This window comes from Microcebus murinus, chromosome 1 (assembly GCF_040939455.1).
Source record: "Microcebus murinus isolate Inina chromosome 1, M.murinus_Inina_mat1.0, whole genome shotgun sequence".
Classification (NCBI taxonomy): domain Eukaryota; kingdom Metazoa; phylum Chordata; class Mammalia; order Primates; family Cheirogaleidae; genus Microcebus; species Microcebus murinus.
Genome location: NC_134104.1, coordinates 139331493 through 139356892, shown reverse-complemented (window position 1 = coordinate 139356892; position 25400 = coordinate 139331493). Strand labels below are relative to the sequence as shown.

Genomic DNA, 25400 nt, shown 5'->3' with positions numbered 1-25400 from the left:
GGCATAAACACAGGATAGTTTGTATTACTTAAAATTTACATAAATGATCATACTGTACATATTCTACTGCAATTTATTTTTCTACTTGGCATCATATTATCAAGATCTACCTACATTTACATGTATTTTTATAATTAAAAATACTGTGTATTAAGAGGCATTAAACAAAGCTTTCAATTTTTAAGGTTTTTTCCTCAGCTGCACACAATAAACAAAAAGCTTTTAAACATATTTGTTGATGAGTACAACAGCACAGGCAATATCCTACTGCTTGGCATCACCTTCATCTCCACAGGTACTTTTCTTTCAAGACACTACCTATATTGATCACACTGCAAACATTCTTCTCTGGACTTCCACGCCAGAGCAAAATTACTCAATGGCCAAGATGTTTTAAATAATTAATTATTAAAGAGAAAAAGTATGCTGCCATTTACCTAGATACCTAAAAATATACTTAAATACACAAAAAAGTATTGACACATAATTTTTGACAATTTTGATCACTGAAAAAGTATGAGCATAAGCTAAAGTCAAAATAATAAATAAAATAATGCAAGCTTTATGAACCCAATAATTTAAGTAGCATCATATTCCATGTAAGGCAGGAGGGAACCACCAATAAGTTTATATAACTTGGCAACAGCAAAATCCATAATGTTAGTTTTGGAAACAAATTAAAATTCCAAGCCATCAAGCTGCATTTCAACTTTCCTAGGTACTATTTCTTATCTCACTTCCCCGAAACAAAAAAACTCCAACATGTTGCTCTTTAACAGTCCCCTTTTTTGGAGCTATGACTTACAATGAAAGGATTATCATCACTTATAAATTAGGCATAACAGAATTGTGACATTGCTTATCTATATTTTAAATCTGGTTATGTACAACTAGAGAAAAAAACAGTGCTTGATATATTTTAAAATGTTATCCATTATTAAACTTATTATGAACAGTAACAGAGATCCCAGTATGCAAGTATAATTGGTAAAAGATAAATGTGTACAACCTAAAGCATTTCAGCAGAAAGGTCATGGGTATTAATGGTAGCAAAACATTAAGTGTTACTTACCCATAAGTAGTATGTGAACTGAAGTGCAAAAATAGCAATGCCTTCATTATCAAAGGATCCAGCTACTGACCGAGATATGTAACCTGGTACAATAGCAATAAAACAAGCAGCTAGAAGTCCTGCTCCTTGGTTCCAAAGTTCTCTGGTAAGCAGGAAAGTAGATATAGATGTAAGGCCGCTAAAAGTTGGTGCAAGGAACACACATACATCTCTTATGTGAACGGTTATGTTCAATGTATTTAAAATCCAATGGATAAGACCAGCTGTTATCATCAACCCTGGGTAAACCTAGGAAGAAAAAAATTAAAAATGTAATTACAATATAAAATGAGATACATGAAAATACTAATGTTAAGTCCTCTTCTTTATTATTACAGAGTTTAGAGTAAGTTTGAGAACAATATCTCAAAATAGTTTGCCTTCATTATAAAGTACAAAAAAATTTTTTTGGATTGGATGCAAAGAACAAGCTTATATGTGAAGGACTACACATTTAAATAAAAAAAGATCAGAGAAAATATAAAACAATGATTAAAATTGAAAATGTTGAACAATGTTAAACTGTAGGTAACCTTCTTACCGATCCCACTATTTTTTTCATTCTAAAGCAGGGTCCTAGTCTAACTTACCCTCAAGTTTCGAGTTTTAACACACTCTAATTTTTCCTATACTTGGGTGTGTAAAAGGAAATGAGAAAAGTTGAGAAAACACAAAGAAAAGTTATGTGCAACCCAGGTGTGGTGGCTCATGCTTGTAATCCCAGTGACTCAGGATGCTGAGGTAGAAGGATCACTTGAAGCCAGGAGTTTGAGACCAGCCTGGACAATATAGCAGACCCAGTCTCTAAAAAAAATAAGAAGAAGAAAAATTAGCTACGTGTGGTGCTGTGTGCCTGTAGTTCCAGCTAATTGGGAGGATTGTTTGAGCTGGGGAGTTTCAGGCTTCAGTGAACTATGCTGCACCACTGCACTCCAGCCTAGGCAACAGAGCAAGACTCTGTCTCTTAAAAAAAGAAAGAAAGAAAGAAAGAAAGAGAGAGAGAGAGAGAGAGAGAGAGAGAGAGAGAGAGAGAGAGAGAGAGAGAGAGAGAGAGAGAGAGAGAGAGAGAGAGAGAGAGAGAGAGAGAGAAGAAATAAAAAATTATGTGCAAAATTACATAATTAGTATTTATAAAAAGTCCTCCTTTCAAGAAGGACCAGTCAGTTGGTGAATTCAAGGATAATGTTTTGGGACTAGTGAAAGTTTTGATGCCACTTTAAGTACTTAAGGAAAAAGGAAAATAACAAACTAGAAGAGGTCAGTAAACAGTTATACTTACCCTTGCTCTAAAAGGGGAATATCAAACATTGAAAAGATTTAATGAACAGTAAATTGGACATTCTTTTTGAACTATTCCTCAGTGATTAACCCTTTGCACTTGCTTGCTTTTTTCTCGATTCCTTTATTCTACTCGGGATTTAATTTTTTAAATACCCCAGATTTTACAAAGTGTGGCAGTAGAATAAAAAACTAGAGTTTCTTTTCATACAAACTTATTTATTTGGATTTTTTTTATATTTCAAATTATTGATACATTCAAAGAATAATTTTAATCTCTATAATTTTTGCTAACCGTGTCGAGTCACACTCGACATCCGAGTGCAAGGGGTTAATATATGCATTTACATCTGTTGGAGTACAATGGCATGCTCATATAGCTCACTGCAACCTCCAACCCCCAAGGCTCAAGCGATCATCTTGGCTCAGCCTCCCAAGGACTACAGGCATGCACCACCATGCCCAGCTAATTTGTTTTTATTTATTTATTTATTTTTGGTAGAGACCAGGTCTCACCATGGTGCTCAGGGTGGTCTCGAGCTCCTGATCTCGAGATCTTCCTATCTTGGCCTCCCAAATCATTTGCCTACACTATTTAAAACTGTAAACCCCTGCATGGTCTTTAACACACTCCCTTGCTTTTTTTTCCATAGAACTTATCATTTGACATACTATATATTTTACTTATTGTCTATGAACTGCCCACACTCACAAGAATACAAGCTCCAGAATAGCAAGAAAATTTTCTCCAGTACCCAGAACTATAAATGGCACAGAGTAGATAGATGCTCAATACCTACTGCATGCATGGAAAGAGGAAGGGAAGAAAAAATGTGGTAGCTCATCACCATTTATAAAAAATAAAATCTTTGTTCCATTTCACATTTAACACTAGGTCCCAGTGTATGATTCTGTCAGCAATATTGAAAGAAATGAAAGTGAATTTGAAAATAACTCTCAAGGTAAGTCAATATATCCATATTACATGACAAACTGAGTTGACACACAAATCAGCTAAAATATACAGAAGTACTAAACAAAAGGACCAAAAATAAACTTTCAACAACAAAAAAAGGCATATTCAAGCTCAAAAGACAGGGAATTCTCTAGATGTCAAAAATGAAGAGAAAATTCAAAATAGGTATTGATGTCAGGTGAGCTCACAAGAAAGGAGAAGAAAAAAGCCAAACAGGCCTATATAGGACTTAGGGACTGGAAATAGGGGGTTTTCACATAAGATAAGGATCAGAGACTTAATTCCAGCACAAAGTCATTCTACTACTCATCTATCAAGAGAGGCACTAAGGAACTTTGCCCTCCTTCCAAAGGTTTGAGTAGAAACAAAGTGCTAAAGGAGAAATAAGAAACTCATTCTTATTTGTGAATGAGTATATGTGTAAATGTGGGTTCCATATTTATAATAACATTAGGTATATAATAAACCACAAGCTGAGAAATAACCTCTTAGAATTGTCCTAAAACCAATGAAACCCCCTAAGGGCTTTAGCAAAGGCAAATGAGAAAGAGTACAGGGATGGTTCCAAATCCCAGGATATCAAGTGTCTCAGAGAAAACAGGTTTCCATTGAGGATGGATTCAAGATAAAAAGTTATAAACACACAAGGAAACAAACTATAGTCATTAAATCTTAATACAATAAGGTATATAAGATTAGCACCACAAGAACCGAAGGTAATAGCCATCTACTGTATCTACTACCATTTAACACCTCTGTAATTCATAATGGAGACTATCATAACTACTCTGTTGTACACTTATCTCTATTTATATTAAGAATATGAAGATGCCCCAGACTAGAAACACAACATCTACCATGGAGAAATAGAGAGAGAATATTTACAAAATACGGATATATCCCAGACCACAAATCAAGTCTCAATAAATTTTAAATAACTGAAATTGCATAGAATTTGTTCTCCATCCACAATATATTTGAGATATAAAGAAAAAAGATAACTAAGTATTCCCTTTATGTCTTGAAATGAACTACAACTCTAATAACCCATGAATCACAGGGAATTATAATGGAAATTAAAATAGAAAAATTTTGACTGCAATCATAATAAAAGTACTACAGCTCAAAACTAATGGAATGCAGTTAGTATAGTGATTAGTGCTGAAATTTATAGCTTTAAAATGCATCCATTAATAACAAAGAAAAGTTGAGTAAACCATCTCAATAAGTCCAAAAAAAGAACATCAAAATAAACACAAGAAAGTAGAAGGAAAAAAATAAACTGAAACAGAAAACAAATATACACTAGAGACAATCAGTAGAGTCAAAAGTTTCTATGGGTTAAGAAAAAAACAAAATTGATAAACCTCTGGCATAATTGATTAAAAAAAAAATCAAACACAGTTCCCATAACAATGCCTCCTTGTCCTTTACCTTTTCTTCAAAATTCTCCTTATATTCCCAAATATTTTCCCTTATGTTATCTTTATGGACATCAGAAGTCTCCATGAACTATAATCAATACTCAATTACCTGAAACAATTTCGGGGAGATTTGGGGCCTGAAAAATTAAAATTATCTGATTATTCTAAATTTCTATCTCTTTTCCAGAAGGTTTTTTCCAACCAAGTTGCTACACAATAAAGCAAACACACAAAAATAACCTGAACATGAGATACACTGTGATAACAGATCCCTTACCTGGTCCTAGCACTTGTTAAAGAATAGCTAGCTAGTGTGAGATAACCCAAAAAACAGGTTGTGAGGTAGAGGGAGGTGTCAAGAAAACAGTTTAACCAAATTAAGGTTGATTATACATTATACTATACAAAGCTTTCAAGAATCCCTGTCACCCTACCAATGAATGATTTACTCAAATAACAATAAAATTTTATAATTAACATAAATAATAACTGGTAATATACTTACAGTACCACCTACTATTCTTCCTAGTGGATACCATGCTCTTTCATCAAACCAATTTAAAAATTCATAGAACCCATGAGATGCAAGATGATGTGTTGATCTATAGTTAAACCTAGAGACAAGAGGAAAAAAAGAAATGTTATAAAACTATAAAACTACTTAACAGAAAGAAATAGCTCTATCTTTATATTAAATTCTGTGGCTACAAATATAAATATCTTTCACAGCACTTTTTCTCAAACTTGAACAACAAAATAATCTTAAAATGTCATAGGAATATGCTTATACCTCTAATAAAATTAAAACCAAAACCTCCCTTATACTCCCCACCTCAAAAAACTCCAGACCTACAAAACTAGTAAAGCTCAAATTAACATTTGGTCATTGCTTGGGGTCCAGGCGGTAGAAAACTATGAATTTAGATGAACAAGGTGGCAAGGCCCACAGGATTCAACATATGGTTAAAAAAGTCCATGACTCAAAAGATTAAGAACGACTGACAGAAGATAGCATCAAAATTGAAGAAGGAGGAAACTCACTCAATAGCCAAAAATCCTGCAAACCTAAAAAGGACAGGAATAAAGAAAAACTATAGTAACACAAAAACTAAGAGACTAAACCACAGCAGCACTGTAAAGCAAGAATATAACCTTAAAGAAAGAGATATTCTAATTAATTTCTAAAAGAATAGACAAACAAGAAGAAATTAAATTGAGGAAACTAAAGCCTAAAAAATGCAAGCAGAAGCAAACCATAGAGGGCAATGCCAGAGATATCCCATGTTTAGTATAAAGCAGCTAAGGGTGGTGGGGGGTGGAGGGAGAGAACCCCTGAGCAATCCTCAGGATAATAGTATTAGGAACATCCAGTCAGATAGACTTCCTTCCCCTACTGTTTTCAAGCAGGAAGTGGGCATCAGAGGTACTTGCTTGAGAAAGGAGCACAACAAGTAGAGGAGTAAGAAGCAGAACAATGCTGGATATACAGTAGATGACTAGGAAATCCTCATACTTCAAATTAGTTTGATACATTCTTCCCAGCAGCAAGTTATGACCACCCCTCCAACAATCACTAGATGCAAGCTTTGTAGCATTTTTTGACAGACTGTTCAAATACTAGAACAAGTGTATATCCCAACATCAAACATTTGAGATACGCAACATGAAAGCTAAACATCAAAATCAACAAATAGAAAAATTAATACCATAAGAAGCAGAAACAAGAATTAACACATTCAAAGGGCTAATACAAGCCAGATGTACCCTGAAAGTAAGTGTAACCTAGGGGTTAAGAGTACAGGTTCTAGAATCATACTGCATGGGTTTGAATCTTAGTTCCACACTTTTATTAGCTATGTGACCTTGGTTAGGCAAGTTACTTTCAGTTCTCTGTGTTCTAGTGTCTTAATCTATATAAAACAGGGATAATAATGTTGCCTCCATCACAAGGTAGCTGTGATGAGTAAACAAGGGAGTGTCTCTGAAGCACTTAGAGCAGGCGTCCTCAAACTACAGCCCGGCCCGTGGGCCACATGTGGGTGTTTTTGCCCGTTTGTTTTTTTTACTTCAAAACAAGATATATGCAGTGTGCATAGGAATTTGTTCATAGTTTTTTTAAACTATAGTCTGGCCCTTCAATGGTCTGAGTGACAGTGAACTGGCCCCCCTGTTTAAAAAGTTTGAGGACCCCTGACTTTGAGGATACGGATACATAGTGAATAGACTTATGATGCATCCATTTAATATTTTGAACAGCAAAATTATGATTGTTGAGATAAAAGACAGGCTAAATGGTATAAAGGACAAAAATGAAGAGCAAATTAGAATATGATAAAAAGTATTATGAGAAATTTAAGAAATCTAAAGAGAAACCCAGAAGTTCTTACATTCATCTTAAAAAAAAAAAAAAAAGAATACTATACTCCACAGATGATGGGGGGGACCTCATATACATCCAATAAATTTAAAAATGCTAAGAATAAACTACAACTTCAAATCAATAATTCAAAGAAAATAAAAAGATTTTCCACAAATGAATAACAAAATCAGATTAATACCGTATTTTTCAGTGGAAGCACTGGATGCTACAAGGCAATGGAGTAATATATCGACATTTCTGAGGGAAAGGATTTCAAAATCAGAATTTTAAGTAAAGTAGTAACTGTGTTTGCCAGCAACATGGAAAACTAAGCTAATGCTAGAAATGCTCTCCCCCTTCGCTCCCCAGAAATATTTACCTGAGCTGAATTTAAAAAGGGAAATCCTCAAATGCCAAAAAACAAAGTAGTATGCTCTAAGAAAAAGCCAGAATCATGGGAAAGACTGTCCAATAAAAGATGGAAAACAAACTATCTACTACCAATGAAGTTACAGTTTTTCTCATCCCAAGGGAAAAAAAAGACTCTCATAAAAAAGCTAAACTAACCTTTGTATCATGCATGACAGTAGAGTCTAAATTTACAAGCAATCCCCAAGACAAGAAATTAACATCGAAAACAAGAATCAAATGCCTGAATTAGCAATAGAAGCAAAAACCAAAAGCAGCTCGAGACCCACGTAAGTTCATAAACAAACTATACAAAGAAGAGCTTCACCATAAGAAAATAAGTACACAACAAAAAGAGTAGCACCCCAAAACTTGTGAAAATACTTAAATGGAATAGGCCTAGTATTTTAGTAAGAATCAAGGTTTTAAATTTTTAACCTAATTTTTCATTTTAAAAAACTGGCTCCAAGGGATTATTAACATGTTTTAAAAACCAGGAACTATGTGATTCCAATTTCATAACCAAAGTTCTCCTGAGGAGTCTTTTTCACTTCTCATTTTATCTAATTCTTGACCTCTCCCCTTTTACTGAATCTCTCTCTTCCTGTGGCTTTAATAACTACAACAAGTCTCCTGATACTCACCCCCACCTTTCTAGTCCCCTTCTCTCTGCTCTCTATACAGGTAGCCTCCTCTAAGATCTTCTCATTAATTCACTATAACAGATGTCAGTCACATCTAGGTTTTCAATTATTATCAGTATGCCCACAATTCACTAACATTAGGTTATTAAGTATGGAATGTCTGATTTCCTTAAGTACTAAGTTTGACAACTGGTATCTCTGACATTTCACTTTGACACTTCTTGGTTTCTTTTATATTGTGAAGGTACATCTTCGTTCTTTCAGACATGTTTTGGCTTGTGATTATCTTTCAAAAAAATTTTTATACCAACTTTTGTGAAACCACGGATAGTTTTATTTTTTTAATATGAGTTCGATCGTGGAACCAATGCAGCGCAGACAGCTCAAAATATCAGTGGAGTGTTTGGTAAGGATGTGGCTAATGAACACAGAGTACATTGATGATTTTAGAAGTTCAATTCTGTTTATTTTATTCTTGAAAATGAGCAATATTGGTGACCTGAGACCAAGGTAGATAATGAAGAGTTGAAAGCTTTAGTGGAACAGAATCCATTTCAACCTAAACGTGAATTAGCATCAAGGTCTGACATTACTATTCCAATATTGGATCATTTGAAACAAATGGGCAAGGTAAAGAAGCTGGATGGACGGGTACCGCATGAATTAAACGAGCATCAGAATCGTCTTGAAGTTCACTTTTCTTTGTTGTCATGACATAAAGGCAAACCATTTCTACACTGTATTTTTACGTGCGATGAAAAATGGATTCCTTTTGATAATCACAAGCATTTGGCACAATGGTTAGATAAAGATGAACACCCAACCACAGTCCAAAATCGAATATTCATCATAAAAAGCTAATGATGTGTGTTAGGTGGTCCAACGCTGATACTATCCACTGCAGCTTTGTGAAACCTGGTCAATTCATTACAGCGGATGTCTACTGCAACCAATTGGATGAAATAATGAAGGCACTGAGATTAAGCAGTCCAGTTTTGTCAACAGAGACAGGCCAATTCTCTTGCAAGGACACATGTTCCCCAAAATAGTGCTGCTCAAACTATAGAAGGTGGACTTGGAAACCCTCTGTCAACCACTGTATTCACAAGACCTTGCCCCAACTGACTACCACTTCTTCCAGGCTTTGGACCACTTCTTGCAAGGAAAAATATTCAATTCTCAACAAGCTGTGGAAAATGCCTTTTGCAATTTCATTACACTCACTCTTCAGGCTTCTTCACTGCTGGCATAAGCAAGCTACCATAATAATAGCAAAACTGTGTCAACAGTTTTAGGCACATACTTTCATTAACTGTACTGCTTCTTGTTTGAGATATAATAAACTACACTGTGATTCAAAATCGGACATTTCATATTTAATATTATCTCCTAACCTAGACCTTTATTATGTCCCAACCAGTATCACCTAATTGCCTACATAGTATGTTTTTCTTGAATGTCACAAAGGCATCTCAAACTCAACATCTAACTAAACTCATGACCAGATACCTCCCATCCACCTCCAAAACAAATACAGACATTACATCTGCTTTTAGTGTTTAGGTGCCATCCTTGAAGAGTTCCTTTTCTCTCACATCCTATACAAAAATCATAACAAGGTCATGTTTTAACTAGACTACTGAAATAGTCTCTAATTATCTTCTTGCATCCATTCTGCCCACCTCCTAATTCCCCAATCTGTGCACCATGTTGCAAAAAGGAAGATCTTTTCAAAATGCAAATATGATCAATATTGCAACTCCTTCTCAACTATTCAAAGGCCTCATCTCTTACAATTAGAGAAACTTCCACTTCTTAACACAATGGTCAAAACCACACATGGCCTAGCTCTTACATAAATAACTCTATAGTCTTATATCACACCATACTACCTCTCCCTTCTTTTCATCTTTCAGTCCTCCAGACTCACCTCATTCCCTCCCACCACAGGATCTTTAGACTGCCAATCCCCTCTCTGCCTGGATCACTGTAATCTCCCAGAAAAGGTTCAATGTACTTTTCTTCCTACCACTTGCAACAGATGAAATTTCACATTAGTTTACTTGATTATTATCTACTCCACTAGATAAATACTCTCATGAAGACACCACTATGTCTTTAATACCTAGTAAGGCACCTGGTACAGTAAGTAAGGCCCTTGACTATATGGTGAATGGCTGATTTCATAAATATATGCTTTTAATCAGAGATGAGATATAATCAGGATACTGTCTCAAATAGCTAACTAATTACCAATTTTTAAATAGTCTCCCCCAAAGTTTAAGACCAATTTAAACTACCTGAAATCCAAGCCTGAAGGTAGAATTAAAAAGCTAAACAAACTCTAAGATTTTATCAAAAACCCAAGCCAAGGTATCTAAAACCTAAATAGAAATGGCAATACAATGTGTTTAGTCCTATTTTATCCCCCAGATCAAGTCACTCCTGGTATGCATTTTTTAAGGTTCCCCACCACTCCCTTGATCCCTATTACCCATTCTCTTTGATTTTCCGTTTTCTTCCTACTTGTTCTACCTTATGTTTTGGCCCAGTTTCCAACCCATCACTATAAATGTTCTTTTGAATGGCCAAATGGCTTCCCGTCTTATCTCCTGGAAATGAAATAACAGGACTGTAAAGGGCAGCACATTCTTTATCTCACTTGACCATTTCAATGTAATAGCAGCCACTATTTTCTTTTTGAACTTACAACTCAGTATCCTCAACCTGTGCCCCCCCCATCACACACACCACTCAAGTAATCATATGATCTGAGTAATAGCTAAGTTAATTACCTTGTTGCAAAGATAAATAAAAAAGTGACACCCCATTCAAGACTTCCTGTTGTTTAGTAACCTCACCAACACTTAGGATCATCAAATTTTTAAATTTTTACCAACAATGGTGACTGTGTGTTCAACATTTCATTGTAATTTTGATTTGCATTTCCACAATGCAACCTGAAGTTAAATACTTTTCAAATATTTATTGGTCATTAAAATTTCCTCCTGGGTAAAGAGTGTGTTGAAATCCTTTGCATACATTTTCTAGCTGATTGGAATAAATTTTTTATATCTTGGGTACTATTCTTTCATCAGTTACATGTGTTACAAACTTATCTCATCCTGTGGCTTCTCTTTTCACTCCTAGTGGTTTAAAAAAAAAACAAAACAAATTTTTGACATAAACCTAATTTATCAATTTTCTTGCCATAGGGTTAGTGCCTTTTTTCTGGTTAAAAAGTCCTTCATAATTTCTACCCTAAGGTCATCATATAGTTATTCTTTTATTTTCTTCTTCATGATGATTTATAGCTTAAGCTGACCTACTTAAGTCTTTAATATATATGGCACTGATTATTGCATATAGTGAGGAACAGGGGTTCACTTTTAATATTATTCCTCCTCATAAATGTTCCCCCACCATTCACTGGAGCTGTCTTTTCTTCATTGCTCTACAGCAGGCATCCTCAAACTACGGCCCACGGGCCACATGCGGGTGTTTTTCCCCGTTTGCTTTTTTACTTCAAAATAAGATACGTGCAGTGTGCATAGGAATTTGTTCATAGTTTTTTTTAAACTATAGTCCGGCCCTCCTACTGTCTGAGGGTCAGTAAACTGGACCCCTGTTTAAAAAGTTTGAGGATCCCTGCTCTACAGTCTCGTCTCTATCATATATTAAGAGCTCATTAATATTTAGCTTTATTTCTGAATTATATCCAAGTGGTATTTATGTCTATCCTTATACCAATAATATGAAATCTTTATTACTATAGCTTTAAATTAAATCTTGATCTCTGATAAAACATTTTTAACTGTGCTTTTTATTTTGTCTCCTTGCATTTTCATATAAATTTTACAATAAGTTTGTCAATTTCACCCAAAAACCTGGTATGATTCTGACTGAAATTCCATTGGGTCTATAAATCAATAAGGGGAGAATTAACACCTTTATGATGTGAACATATCCAATCCATGAGTATAGTTTTTCTCCTTCATTTATTTAGGTCTTCTTTAATGTCTCTCCATTAAGTGTATAATTTTACCTTAGAGGTCTCGAACATCTTTGCTTAGATTTATTCCCATCTTTAATTCTATCTTCACTAACTTGTTAACTACAGGTTTTTAAAGCCCTGTTAATATAAGTAGTAGTATTCTGACCCCATTTCATTCTATCCCATTATAATCCTTTATAACTGCCAATCTTTGCAATTAGGAGAAAATACAGATAAATATTAATTTCATTTGATATAAAGAAACTAAATGAACTCTGGGAGGCCGAGGTGAGAGGATCATTTGCCATCAGAAGTTTGAGACCAGTCTGATCAAGAGCAAGACCCCATTCTCTATTAAAAATAGAAAAAATAAGCTGGGCATGGTGGCGTTCCCCTGGAGTCCCAGCTACTCTGGAGGATGAGAGGCTGAGGCAGGAGGATCACTTGAGCCCAGGAGTTTGAGGTTGCAGTGGGCTATAATAATGCCACCACATTCTGGCTGGGGCAACAGAGCAAGACTTTGTCTATTAAGAAAAAAAAAAAAAAAAGAAACAAGACTGAAATAATTACCAAAAATATATAATACAAAATTCCAAGATGGAATAAGCTACTGAATTTCAAACTTTTTAAAGCAGTGGAACCTTTTTCAAATAAAATCTTAAACTAAATCTTAAACTTATTTATAAAGTCAATCATTAGAACAATTAGATTGTTTCAATGAATACAAAAATCTTAAACTTGAGGTTACAGATCATAGTTGTAATGATACCAACCATGTCATCTAATTTATTTCTGTATTTTGAGTTCACAAAATTGTAAAATTTTTAACTCTTCTATCATTCCCAAAATCGTAAAAACTCTGATTTACAGATATAATATCAAAGTTATCATTTTTTAAAAAAAGATTTTCTTGCTGTTAAATGATATTCTTCAACTAAAAGGCAGAGAAATTTGTTTAGTCTAATTGAAAGTTCTGGTTCGAGATTGAATAACTACACATACTAATTGCTTGCATTCCTCATCATATATATAAAAAATAAACAGGAAGCACTCAAATCTAAATTTATAACATGATAATGAATTTGTTACAGATTCAGTTTTACAGTCTGATTATTTTCTTTTATACAAATTTCCAGGATAGGTCAGTCGGAGCATTAAAACTCCAATCTGAAGTAAACATAAAAGGCATCTGGCACTCATACATGGCTCCAAATCTATCTCAAGGGCTTCTCTGCATGAATCTTTCCGCTTCAAATCCATCATTAGCTGCCTCTCTCTTTCCTCAATTCATGTAAATAAGAATGTGATTGGCTCAGATCATCATTTCATGCAAAGCCATGACATGTATGTCATAGGTTAACTGAAATCTATGCGTTGGCTGCCATGAGATCAAATGCTTATAATCTGGTACTTGTATGTATCCAAGGGGAGCAGAGTCGTATGATATAAAATATGGCTGTTCTGGCTCTGGGGTTTTTTTTGTTTTTTTGTGGTTTTTTTTTTTTTTTGCATTTGCTATGAGCATGGAGATGAGGGACAAAACGTGAGTTGTGCAAGGATTGTGAACGTGGCACTCTCCTGAAATAAAGAGGAGCCCTTAGTGATGCTGAAAATACTTACACAGACATTCACTGCTTCCCAGGACATTAATGTATTGAAGATACAACTGGTTTATTTGCTTCTCCTTTTTATACCTCCTTAAAAAAAAAGTATGTGGCTTTCCTGTAACATTTTTTCTCTTTCTTTTCCCCTTAAGACTACCCTTAAAATCCACATAATGCCATTGCTTCTGAATAAAACTCATAGTGTGATTTTCCTTAGACATTGCAGTCTACATAGGATTAGACCTGCCTATTCATGTTAGAAGTAAAAAGGTAACAGTAACACCTATGTAATTTTTTCTAACGGGTTCAGATAGACTCTCTCCTCAACCAAATATTAGTCAGGTTCCTCTAATTCCTCTTAACTAGACTTCAACCTTGACCTTCAGTGTCTGTCCTTGTTGGGCCTGGATCACCCAGTTTTGGCAAGAATTCTGTTAAGTTAGTTCAGAAAGAGTCTCCCACTCTCCATGTCTGATCACCTTGATACCAAATTCTTTACACAAAAGGCGTTTCTAACTCACTACATCTAGTATTAACAGTACTGTTTAGGGATTCAAAGTTGTCCTAGAAGTTGTAGTTAGAAGAACTTAAATTGGATACATTAGTTTTTTCCCTTGGTCCTGTCCATTTTTGTCCTACTCTTTACAAGCTAGCCGGTTATGTGTACATTGTGTTGCTATAACAATTTTTTTGCCTAGGAAAAAATTACTAAATTATTAATTTTTGTATAATAATTTAAGATAAAAAGTGAATAATGAGTTAAAACCCATGAGAATCTCAAAGCAGTCTTACTCTTTATAAATATTGTATGTGTTCAAGTTTATATCCCCTCAAAAATTGTTTTGAGACTATTTAGATTGTTTTTTTAAAACAGCTTAATCTTGATCCCTATGTAAAAAGCATGTTACCACTATGTATCATTATTTGAGGTAATAACAATCAGTACTGAAAGTTTTTTTCCCTCAGTCTACGGTCAGGTGATCTTATGTTGATGGAATTCAGAAAACTAACTTAAAATGAAGGCTTCAGAAGCAAAACTTCTCTGACCTTGCCTGCCTCTAGTACCAACTCTTCCCTGAAGCTAGCCATAAAACCTAAAATTATTCTACGTAAAATGGCCATAAAATAATTATATGACCTGCTTTGTTTTTACTTTGTTTTACTATAAAATCTCATACCAAAAAGAGCATTGCCCTACACCAAAAGGAAGGAATGCACACTCGGAGACCAAAAACAATATAAATATAAAAAGCCACGTTGGATTCTGCCACTCAGCCTGATAGAATTAGCTTACACCCTTCCTTTTGTCCAATCATATGTCTACACAGTTGTCCATACTTTAAACATAAAAAATGGACAATTTCCCCTGCATCTTTGAGTGTTCATTCTGAAACCATGTATAAATTTTAATTCTTTCTCCTATTAATCCTATTAATTTTCATGCAGTAAATTTTCAGTAAGTCATTATGGGAACAGTGGCTTTTGCTCCCAAACTTTGGGGGCCAGAGACACTTTGAGCCCTATGATATCAATAGATTTTGTTTGGGGATGTGCTGTTTTGGAAGGATCTAATTAACTAATACCTTTAAAGAGGATATTCTAAAATGACTACTATGTTTATAAAATTTAAAAGTAGGCCGGGCGCTGTGGCTCACGCCTGTAATCCTAGCTCTTGGGAGGCCGAGGCGGGCGGATTGCTCGAGGTCAGGAGTTCAAAACCAGCCTGAGCAAGAGCGAGACCCCGTCTCTACTATAAATAGAAAGAAATTAATTGGCCAACTGATATATATATAAAAAATTAGCCGGGCATAGTGGCGCATGCCTGTAGTCCCAGCTACTCAGGAGGCTGAGGCAGAAGGATCACTGCAGCCCATGAGTTTGAGGTTGCTGTGAGCTAGGCTGATGCCACGGCACTCACTCTAGCCTGGACAACAAAGCGAGACTCTGTCTCAAAAAAAAAAAAAAAAAAAAAAAAAAAAAAGTGATGTTATATTTGTTTAAAATAGCAAGTCTTATTGAAATATTTATTTTTTCTTGGTAAGATTTATGAGTTTATATTCTGATCCCTGTTCTGTGTTATATATATCTAATTTACAGGGTATAAAAATGGTTAACAGAAAAGTAACTTAAACTAATAGCTAGAATCTTAAGTGAACTGCTAAGATAAATAACTAAATAAGATAAATTAAGTAAATATAAATAAAATAAATACAAATGAAGTTTTCATGTAATTTAAAATCTTAAAGTTACTATGTTAAGTTAAAAGATAATCAAAATATCTGGGTCATTTATAAGGTGAAATACTAGAACATTAGTACTTAAACATAAGTTTAAGCTTATACCTTGATATCTTAGCTTTATATTGAGGAATACTAATAAGATTGGTGACTAATAATTCAAAGTTACTTTAACTTCCTAGGTTTTTCTAAGTGTTGACATTATGATTAATATATGTAATTAAAACTTCTAGATGAAAGGGAAACAATTCTATACAAAAATTTTTAATAAAAATGTTCTAAGACATAAATATTAGTTTTGTTAAAAGATAATTTTGTTTAATTTATTGGCTTTTAAAACTACTTATTCAATATATAAATGATTATTAAAAATTAAGTGGATATAAAAGTTAAAGGTTATAGAAGGTTCATAAAAGTCTTAACTTACAGTCAAATTGGTTAAAATTAGGTGGATTTGTTTATAAGATTTTATTAAAATTAACTTTATCATTAATACACTAATACAATGAAATTTGTTTTTTTTTCTCTTTTGAACTAGATTATCATATGATATTAATAGGAATAACAAAAGATTTTTTATTCACCTTTTAATAAACCACAAAAAGGAAGGGAAGGGAAAAAAAAAAGACAGATTCAGCCTCCTTATTAGCTTATACTTCAGTCTGTCTATTAGGTCTTATACTTGTTTGAGAAACTGAGTATCCTCTCTCAAAAAACAGGACTAGGGGTTTTAAAATATATATTTATGTTTGAATTATCAGTTTGGCTAGAATTTTATAATAACCTGCAATCTTGCTTCATAACAAGTGTCTTATGATGAACAATTAATGACTTCCTGCTTTTTAAGCTTTCACTAAAATTTAAAGTTACTAAAAATAAGAATTCTAGTCAATGCGTGTAATTCTATATATAAGGTGTACCAAAAAATAATAAAAAATTATAAAACAGAATGTGTTCTTATTAAAATATATAACTTTGTCTAATTCAGAGGTTATTTAAAGATTAAAATAAATTTAGAAAGAAAATAACAAAATTCCACTTGTAAGAACAAGATGTAAGAAGGCAATGAATATAGAAACATATTTTTGGTAAGAAAGGTTAAAACAGAAAGAGTAATGTAAAGAAACGATCTTGCATGAAATTTTTTGTCTTAAAATGACTGGTTATTTAGGAAAAGGAAATGTTAGGATAAAACAGAGTTTCACGGTATGTTTTGTAGATAGTGTATGGTATGTGCAGGTTGGGATAAAGTTTATGAAAGGAATTTATTAAGGAATTTTGGCTAAAACAAAGATTTCTGTTAATATTAATTTACTCGTAATGAAATGACATGATGTACTCATTTTGATTCTATAACATGCTTCCTTTTTAATTTAAAATAACGTGCCATAAAAGGTTTTTCTTTAATTTTGGTAACTGACCAAAAAGAAGCAAAGATTTTATACTTTATCAGATAATCCCTGTACTCTCTTTATTAGGTTTTGACTAACTAAAAAAACTAAACATTAAAAGGGTTAAGATTTACACCCATATAACTTTATTACCTTTAGAATCTTTTGATGACTGTTGGTTAAATAAATTATTTTATAGTGGTTTGTTATTGTATATGAACAAATGTTTTAAGCCTTTGATATTTGACAACCGTTCCAAAACTTAAATTCTAAATCCAGCCTTTTGACCTTAAACTAGCTTTTTATACATTAGGGTCACTAAAAGATTAAGACAGACATTAGATTTATTTGCTGTGTCAAAACCATCCAAGGAACATTATTGTCAAATATGAAACGGCATTTAACTTTCTTTGGGCTGTACTTGTGTAAGTATGTTATTTTTATTTATATATATATATTCTAGCATTGTAAAATATTGACATGTCTTATTGCTATATATCACAAAATAACCACTTTGGTTTGTCAATTGTCTCTAACCATGGCTGGTCCACGTTTTACGATCTTTTAAAAATTGTTATTATTTTGCTTTTTTCAGCTCAGAAAGTGGTTCTTTCTGGTTAAGTCCTAAGTTGGCTTCTTCAAGTAAGGTCATGGAAAGGACTGACAAATCCACTTGAATACTGGCTTATGATAAATTTGGAGCTTATATACCATTGGACTAAAACAAAACAAACTTCTAAGACTTTAACTTTCATTGGAAAACTGATATGACCATGAATACAGCTAACTTTGTCAAACCTCATGAGACCAAACTAAATTTTCACAAAAAGACTCTTTAAAACATTACTAATTCTTTTGTTTTGTTTTCCACAGTCCTGACAAATTTTAAGTAAATTGCAAGTTTACCTGATCTCTGGGACCTTAGAACCATGGAATCTGCCAAAGCCCTCTTCAAATATCCTCCCCTCTAGGCCCAGGGTATATTGCAGAAGAGGGGGCATGTCAGATTGTAAGGGTAATTCTGAGGGATGGAATTGGTTTAGACCCTCTAGTCAGGGGTCCTCAAACTTTTAAAACAGGGGGCCAGTTCACTGTCCCTCAGACTTTTAGAGGGCCGGACTATAGTTTAAAAAAAACTATGAACAATTTCCTATGCACACTGGGCAAAAACACCTGCATGTGGCCCGTATGCCGTAGTTTGAGGACACTTGCTCCAGATCAAGGAGGGGCACACAGAAGCCTAAAGAATACTAACAGATACCCATTCCAATCATAAAAGTTTTTTTCCTGCTTCCTATAGACTTAGAACTTACTGACTATAATTTTTATCGGTCACGGATTTATACAAAAGAAAATATAATGAATAATTTATCAGCCACCTTAGTATAATTACTAAAGAGACTAAAATGTTATGACACAATAAAAGTCTCTAAAATTTCCTCAGCTTAAATGTTAATGGTGCTTATATTTGCTGTAAGTCTACCACTAAACCCAAGAATATAGTACCCTCAATACTTAAAGGTAAATTAGTTTTGTAGCTTTGCCTTTGACATTTTGTATTTTACTCTTATGTCACCTAGAAGATATTAGAGTATTAATGAGTGCCTGTCTACCTCCAGTCCTGTTTGGCTTATTTAATTGGCCATAAGCCCATTTTGGCTCTTCAGTCCTCTTGGCCACAAGGGTCCCACGAAGGGATTAGATGGACCCAGAGCAGGTAGCCACACCACCCTGGCAACCGATGGGACAAAATGAAAGTTTGGCCATAGATGCTGCCTCTGACAGATCTTGGCCAAAAGGGGGCAATTGTGAACTAATATAAAATTTTAATGCTCACCCCCCCACCACCACCGGCTGACTAAATAGACCCCCTCGTGGCCAAAGGAATATCCTGAAACTAAATTGCCTGCCAGGAGGAAGGAGGTCAGACATACCTTATCATGCCCCCCTCCCTTTTTGGGGACATCCTTTTGTAACCCATTAACAGGCCTAAGGGTATGCAAGACAAACCTACAGGTCCTCAATTTATACAACAAATCTATGTCAGGTGGCTTATCTCTGATAACAGTTCCTTATGTTGAAACATTCCAAGCCTTTAGACAAAGCTTCATGTCTTTAACCAATTACAAGCCAAAGAATCTTTAAACCCACCTATAACTTGTAAGCCCCAGCTTCCAGGTAGCCCACCTTTTCGGGCCAAACCAATGTATGCCTCCCACATATTGATTTATGACTTTACCCCTGTCTCCCTGAAATGTATAAAACCAAACTGTAACCCAGTCACATCAAGTCCACTTGCTCAAGGCTTTTTGGGAGTGGCTCCAGGTCATGATCCTCAAATTTGGCTCAGAATAAACTTCTTTCTAATATTTCAGAGTTTGGATTTTTTCGTCCACAGTACTCAGAATTAAGTCTAGTTCTATACTTACGTCTCTTTCCCCTACTGCAACAGTTCCTGAATAAAATCTGTTTTTTATCACTTAAAAGAAAAGGCATTTGGACTGACCACAGAAATATTTTCCATTATAGTAAATAACCAAAAACCAAACATATTTATCAATTACATCCTCTATTTTGAGCAATTTTAGCATGGTCTTTTTCTCACCTCTTTGTACTGTCTACAAAGAAACCTACCATGGCCATGCACCTTATTCTCCCTTCTTCATGCAATTATCTCCGATGTGAATGTAAGGCTGGTGGCGGGCCCCCATTCCGCTCCCTAGATCAAAAAGAAAAGGCTCACGAGACCAGACCCACCAAGGACAAACTACCAGATCCCAGCTGAGAAAAACCACACCCCGATGTCCACCCAGATAAGAAAGTTTTGGCTCCTGGATTCTGCAAATATCGCCAGCCCCTCCTATTTCTCAATGACCACCAAAGGTCGCCCCAGCTCTTGCCAATAGTCCCTAGCCCAGTCCAAAGGGTATAAAAGACCGCACCCCCTTCAAAGGGGGGCTCCCCTCTCATGGGGCCCCAGAACCTCATCCGGGAGCACTAAACAAAGCCACATGGTTTGGCCCCACTCTTTCTCTGTCTTTTCTTTTCGCCACTGCCGAAAAACCTTACAGTGAAGTTTTCCTAATCATTCTTGAAGAAGCCATCTCTTATATTCCATCCTCCTCTTGAGTCCACTTTAAGTTGTGCTTTCAAGACATCACGTTGGAACATTTATTCTAGTTCACCTCACAGTAGAATATCTTTTCTTCCTAATTTTTATCCTGGTGTTATCTCATAGTTCCTGGCACTTCACTCATGAGGTTCAATTAATGATCATTTAGTTAATTACTCCTTTTTATTACTATTATCTATCAACACTGACTAAAATTTTTGTCTTCTAGATTCTTCATTAAACACAAGCAATTATGTATACAAAGACAGTCCAGTTTTGGCATGCTCAATTTACATATTAACATTTAAATAGCTTGGGGGAAGATGTTATAGATGGACCATCAATTGATAACTGTTGGAGCTGGGTGATGCATATAACGGAGGTTCGTTCTAAAATTAGCTCTACTTTTCTGTATTTTTAAAATTTTTCATAATAAAGAGCAATGTATATGGTATATAGTTTATATCTATATTTATAATTTATTTAATATCTATAGCATATATGTACTTGCAACAAAATTTATGACTTACATAATTATATATGAGTAATATAATGCATATGTGCAAACTTTATTATGAAAAATTTCATATACACACACAAATTAGAGTTTTCCTCAAGTAAAACTATGTGAACTGAGAAATGATGTACTAAGGGTTAAGAGTCACCAAAATAAAAATAAGAGAAACACAAGTAGTAAAATAACATTTATCCTAAGAGCCTAACACTACAAATCTCAGACATGTTGTCAACATAATTTTCAGTATTTTAACTACAATAAGATATGTTTTAAAGCAGTGTGCCAAAAAGTTAATAATTATTATATATAGGTGGTAGATATATGGACGTCATTATGGTCTTCTTCTCCACTTTTGGTTTATTTGAAATTTTCATTAATTTTTTAAAAACAAACAAATGTCTCCCCTAAATTCTCTCAACCTGGATCTCTAGAGCTACCCTGCAATTCCAATAATGTGTGGGAGAATGACATTAAGAAAGACAAAATAAGTTTCATATGGACTTTTTCTGAAAGGAGCAAACTTTCAGAATAGGACAACCTATAGAATAGGAGAAAATATTTGCAAATTATATATCAGACAAAAGATTAATATCCAGAATCTACAAAAACTCAAATTAGCAAGAAAACAAAACCCATTAAAAAGTAGGCAAAAGACCTGAACAGAAGTTTTTCAAAAGATGGACGAATGGCCAAACACATGTAAAAATGTTCAATATCACTAATCGTCAGGAAAATACAAACTAAAACCACAATGAGAAACTACTTTATCCCTGTCAGAATGGCCATTATTTTAAAAAGTAAAAAAACAATACATGCTGGCCTAGATGCAGAGAAAAAGGAACACTTATACACTGTTGACAGGACTGCAAATTAGTACAACTTCTTTGGAAAACAGTATGAAGATTCCTCAAAGAACTAAAAGTAGATCTATCAATCAATCCAACAATCCCACTACTGGGTATCTATCTACCTAAAGGAAAATTAGTTATTATATCAAAAAGACACCTGCACCCGAATGTTTATTACAGCACAATTCACAAAAATACTGAATCAATCTGGGTGTATAAAAATAACAAATCTAGGTACACAGACACAGACAAACATAATCATAAAAAGGAATAAAATAATGTCTTTTGCAGCAACTTGGATGGAACAGGAGATCATTATCCTAAGTGAAATATCTCAGGAATGGAAAAAACACCGCATGTTCTAATAAGTGGGAGCTAAACAACAAGATACACAGGCACAAACAGATGTAAAGGACACTGGAAGCCAAGAAGACAGGAGGATACAAGGAAGGTGACGGAGAAAAACTTACCTGTGGGGTACAATGAACACTATTCTGGTGACAGGCACACTAAAGTCCTTACTTCAGCATTATACAATTATCCACATAACAAAAACATTTGTACCCCCTTAATATTTTGAAATTAAAAAAAAAAAAATCAGCCAGGTATGGTGGCTCACGCCTGTAGTCCTCGCACTCTGGGAGGCTGAGGCAGGAAGATTGCTCAAGGTCAGGAGTTCGAAACTAGCCTGAGTAAGAGCAAGACCCCCATCTCTACTAAAAATAGAAAGAAATTAATTGGCCAACTAAAAATATATAGAAAAAATTAGCTGGGCATGATGGCACGTGCCTGTAGTCCCAGCTACTCAGGAGGCTGCGGTAGTAGGATCAATAGAGCCCAGGAGTTTGAGGTTGCTGTGGGGTAGGCTGATGCCATGACACTCTAGCCTGGGCAACAGTGAGACTCTGACTCAAAAAAAAAAAAATCTTTGTAAATCTCCTAGTTTATTATCTTCATCCCAACAAACCCTTCAAAAGACAAGAAAACTCTAACTGTTTGATTTGGGGAGAAGAGAGTATTCTAATGTAGCAACAAGAGATTAAATTTTAAAATTTCATTTATGGAAAAATTGGTTATATTCCTCAGGTTCTAGTAGAGAACAATTAGTACAATACTGTATTCAAAACACTACAGCTTAAATACAACTTTATGAGCTGGTTTAAGGCTTCTCCAACAAATACTATATTGTTTCCTTAAGTAAACAAACACTATCAACCTGTTTGTAAACTAAAGCTGCTTTTATGAACAAGGAGGGAAAACCACCAAGAGCTGCCTTTGCATTTTCTTATATGGATCTTGTTATTTGATACATTTGGTTTCAGATTTGTTATTTTATCTTATATTGAAATACCTAATGTACATTCAAAACAAGTAAATCTCATGATTATGTACCGAAGCAACATAACACAATAAAATTAAAATTAACCTAAGGCTTTTATATCTTCAAAATAAATTTTTTGAGGTGGCAAAGGTTTTGATATGTTTAATTAACATTTCTAGTCCTCACTAAAACTATGGCATTGTATCAGAAAGAAATATTAATATAATTGGAAAATATCTAAGAGTAAATTAAGTGGAAGAACAGTATATTGTTAGCCACTATGACCGACTTAAAGTCATTATGATGCCTATGACTAGGTTGTGAAATGTTTCAAATATGTCCCTTTCATATGTATGATCCATATGTTTCAACATAGTATATATAGAATAGCATATATAGAAGATAGCACATCTAGAATATGAGCTAGAAAAGCTGAGACATAAAATTTTCACTTAATTTACAACTAAGGGTATAAAAGAGAAACAGAAACTTTTAGCCCAAATCATGCACTAGAGACAGCGTTGAAAGTAAAGCACACATTTCCCAAGGGCCAGTTGAGTCTTTCTTTTCCCTAAATCATGTTACTTCTCTAAAACAATCTACCAAATGCACACATATATAATTAAATCAGCTATGGTTTGCTCTGTCATTTTTGAGGGAAGTGGTGCTGCTTTTTCATAACACTGGCATTAAAATGATTGCCTCAAAATAAGTACCTGCTTTAATAGTTCATACCCTTTTCACTCCTATATTACATTATTATGCAGATCCAAGATTAATACGCTCTTAAATGAACACAGTAGAGACCAGTCTTTATAGAGGAGATTCAGACTAGGAAGTAATAAAAAAACAATAGAAAAAGAAAGCTTTTGGCAGTGAAAGAGCAGGCTAAATACAGGGGGGATTGGAGACAAAGATGTCCCATATTCCACAAATGTTAGTTCATAAATCTAATTGTTTACAAGACACACAAGTCTAGTTTCGTTTAGCCTTTACAAATTAAATCCAACATATAAAGAATCAATCAGAAAAAAAAAAAAGAATCAATCAGGAACAGAAAGAAAAAAACTAAGAAAAAGGAGGAAAGAAGCTTTGATCAATGATGGTAAAAACAAATGTAAGTAGTAAGTAGAACAGCAAATGTTAAATAGTAAAGGAGGGTAAAGAGTAAAGAAGTAGGGCAAAAGGGAGGGAGTAGGTGAAGCAGAGTACCAAGTACTATATTTCAACACAGTCCCAAAGCTTGAATCACCCCAGGGTTCTAATTTGCTTTGAGCTGAGAAACCAAGTTAACCAAAGTTTCTATCAAAAATAAGGTCTCCAAGTGTGGGCTCAGGGCTTTCTCCTAAGATACAGAACATGTGTCAATTTGTCAGTATCATCTTTAAGATTCACAAAAAGTATTCTCTAACAAGACATTAAAATAACATGGGCCTCTAAAGGTGGCTATTGTACATCTGGCATTGGTTTCTTTTCATTTTGACAAAGTAATGATGACTTTTTAAAAAAAAAATTCCTCGAGCAATATATATACTGTTAAGACTCTAGGAATAGAGCATTGAACAGGCAAAGTCTCTGCTCTTTTGGAATTAAAAAAATAAATAAATACAAATCAGGTAATTACAGATTGAAATAGGAGCTTTGGAAGACATGAAAAGGTTCAGTGAAACAAAAGAGTGAAATGAGAAGAAGGGAAAGAGGAGAGGGTAGAGATTGCTTTTGGTATAAGCAAAGTCCTCTCTTATAACATTTCTGAGACCTTTAAGGATGGTGGTATCCGAACATTCAAAGAATTAGGGAAAAGATCTTTTCTAGGCAAGTGCTAAGTCCCTGGGATAAAAGAACATTTAAGGAAGAGAAAGGTGTCCAAGAGGGGCAGTGGCAATGAGAAGCATTTTGAGCACTATTTATAATTATTTTTTAAAAATTGTTAACATTTGTCAGGCACTGTGATAAGAATATTTTTCATTTAATCAACATCATCTCTCACAAACACAAAAAAACCTTTTGAGATAGGATACTATATAGAAGATTAGACTAAGGAACAAATATGTTAAAGTAATTTGTCTGAAGTCATACAGCCATGAAGTGGTCAAGATAAGATTTGAACCAGGCAGCTTGGACTCCAGTGCCCACATTCTTAATCATGATCACAAGATGTTTCCAAATAGCAATA

The 25400-nt window shown here is 34.3% G+C and overlaps 1 protein-coding gene across 1 annotated transcript in view; it reads right to left on the bottom strand.

The window, feature by feature from the left end:
- The window catches only part of STT3B (STT3 oligosaccharyltransferase complex catalytic subunit B), a 110724-nt gene that overhangs the window by 57832 nt on the left and 27492 nt on the right, over window positions 1–25400 (bottom strand). Inside the window, exons 2-3 of the mRNA XM_012769168.2 lie at window positions 5295–5403; window positions 1073–1360 (exon numbers count right to left, since the gene is read on the bottom strand). Of these exons, the coding sequence (XP_012624622.1) occupies window positions 1073–1360; window positions 5295–5403 (397 nt within the window). The remainder of the gene's footprint in view (window positions 1–1072; window positions 1361–5294; window positions 5404–25400) is intronic.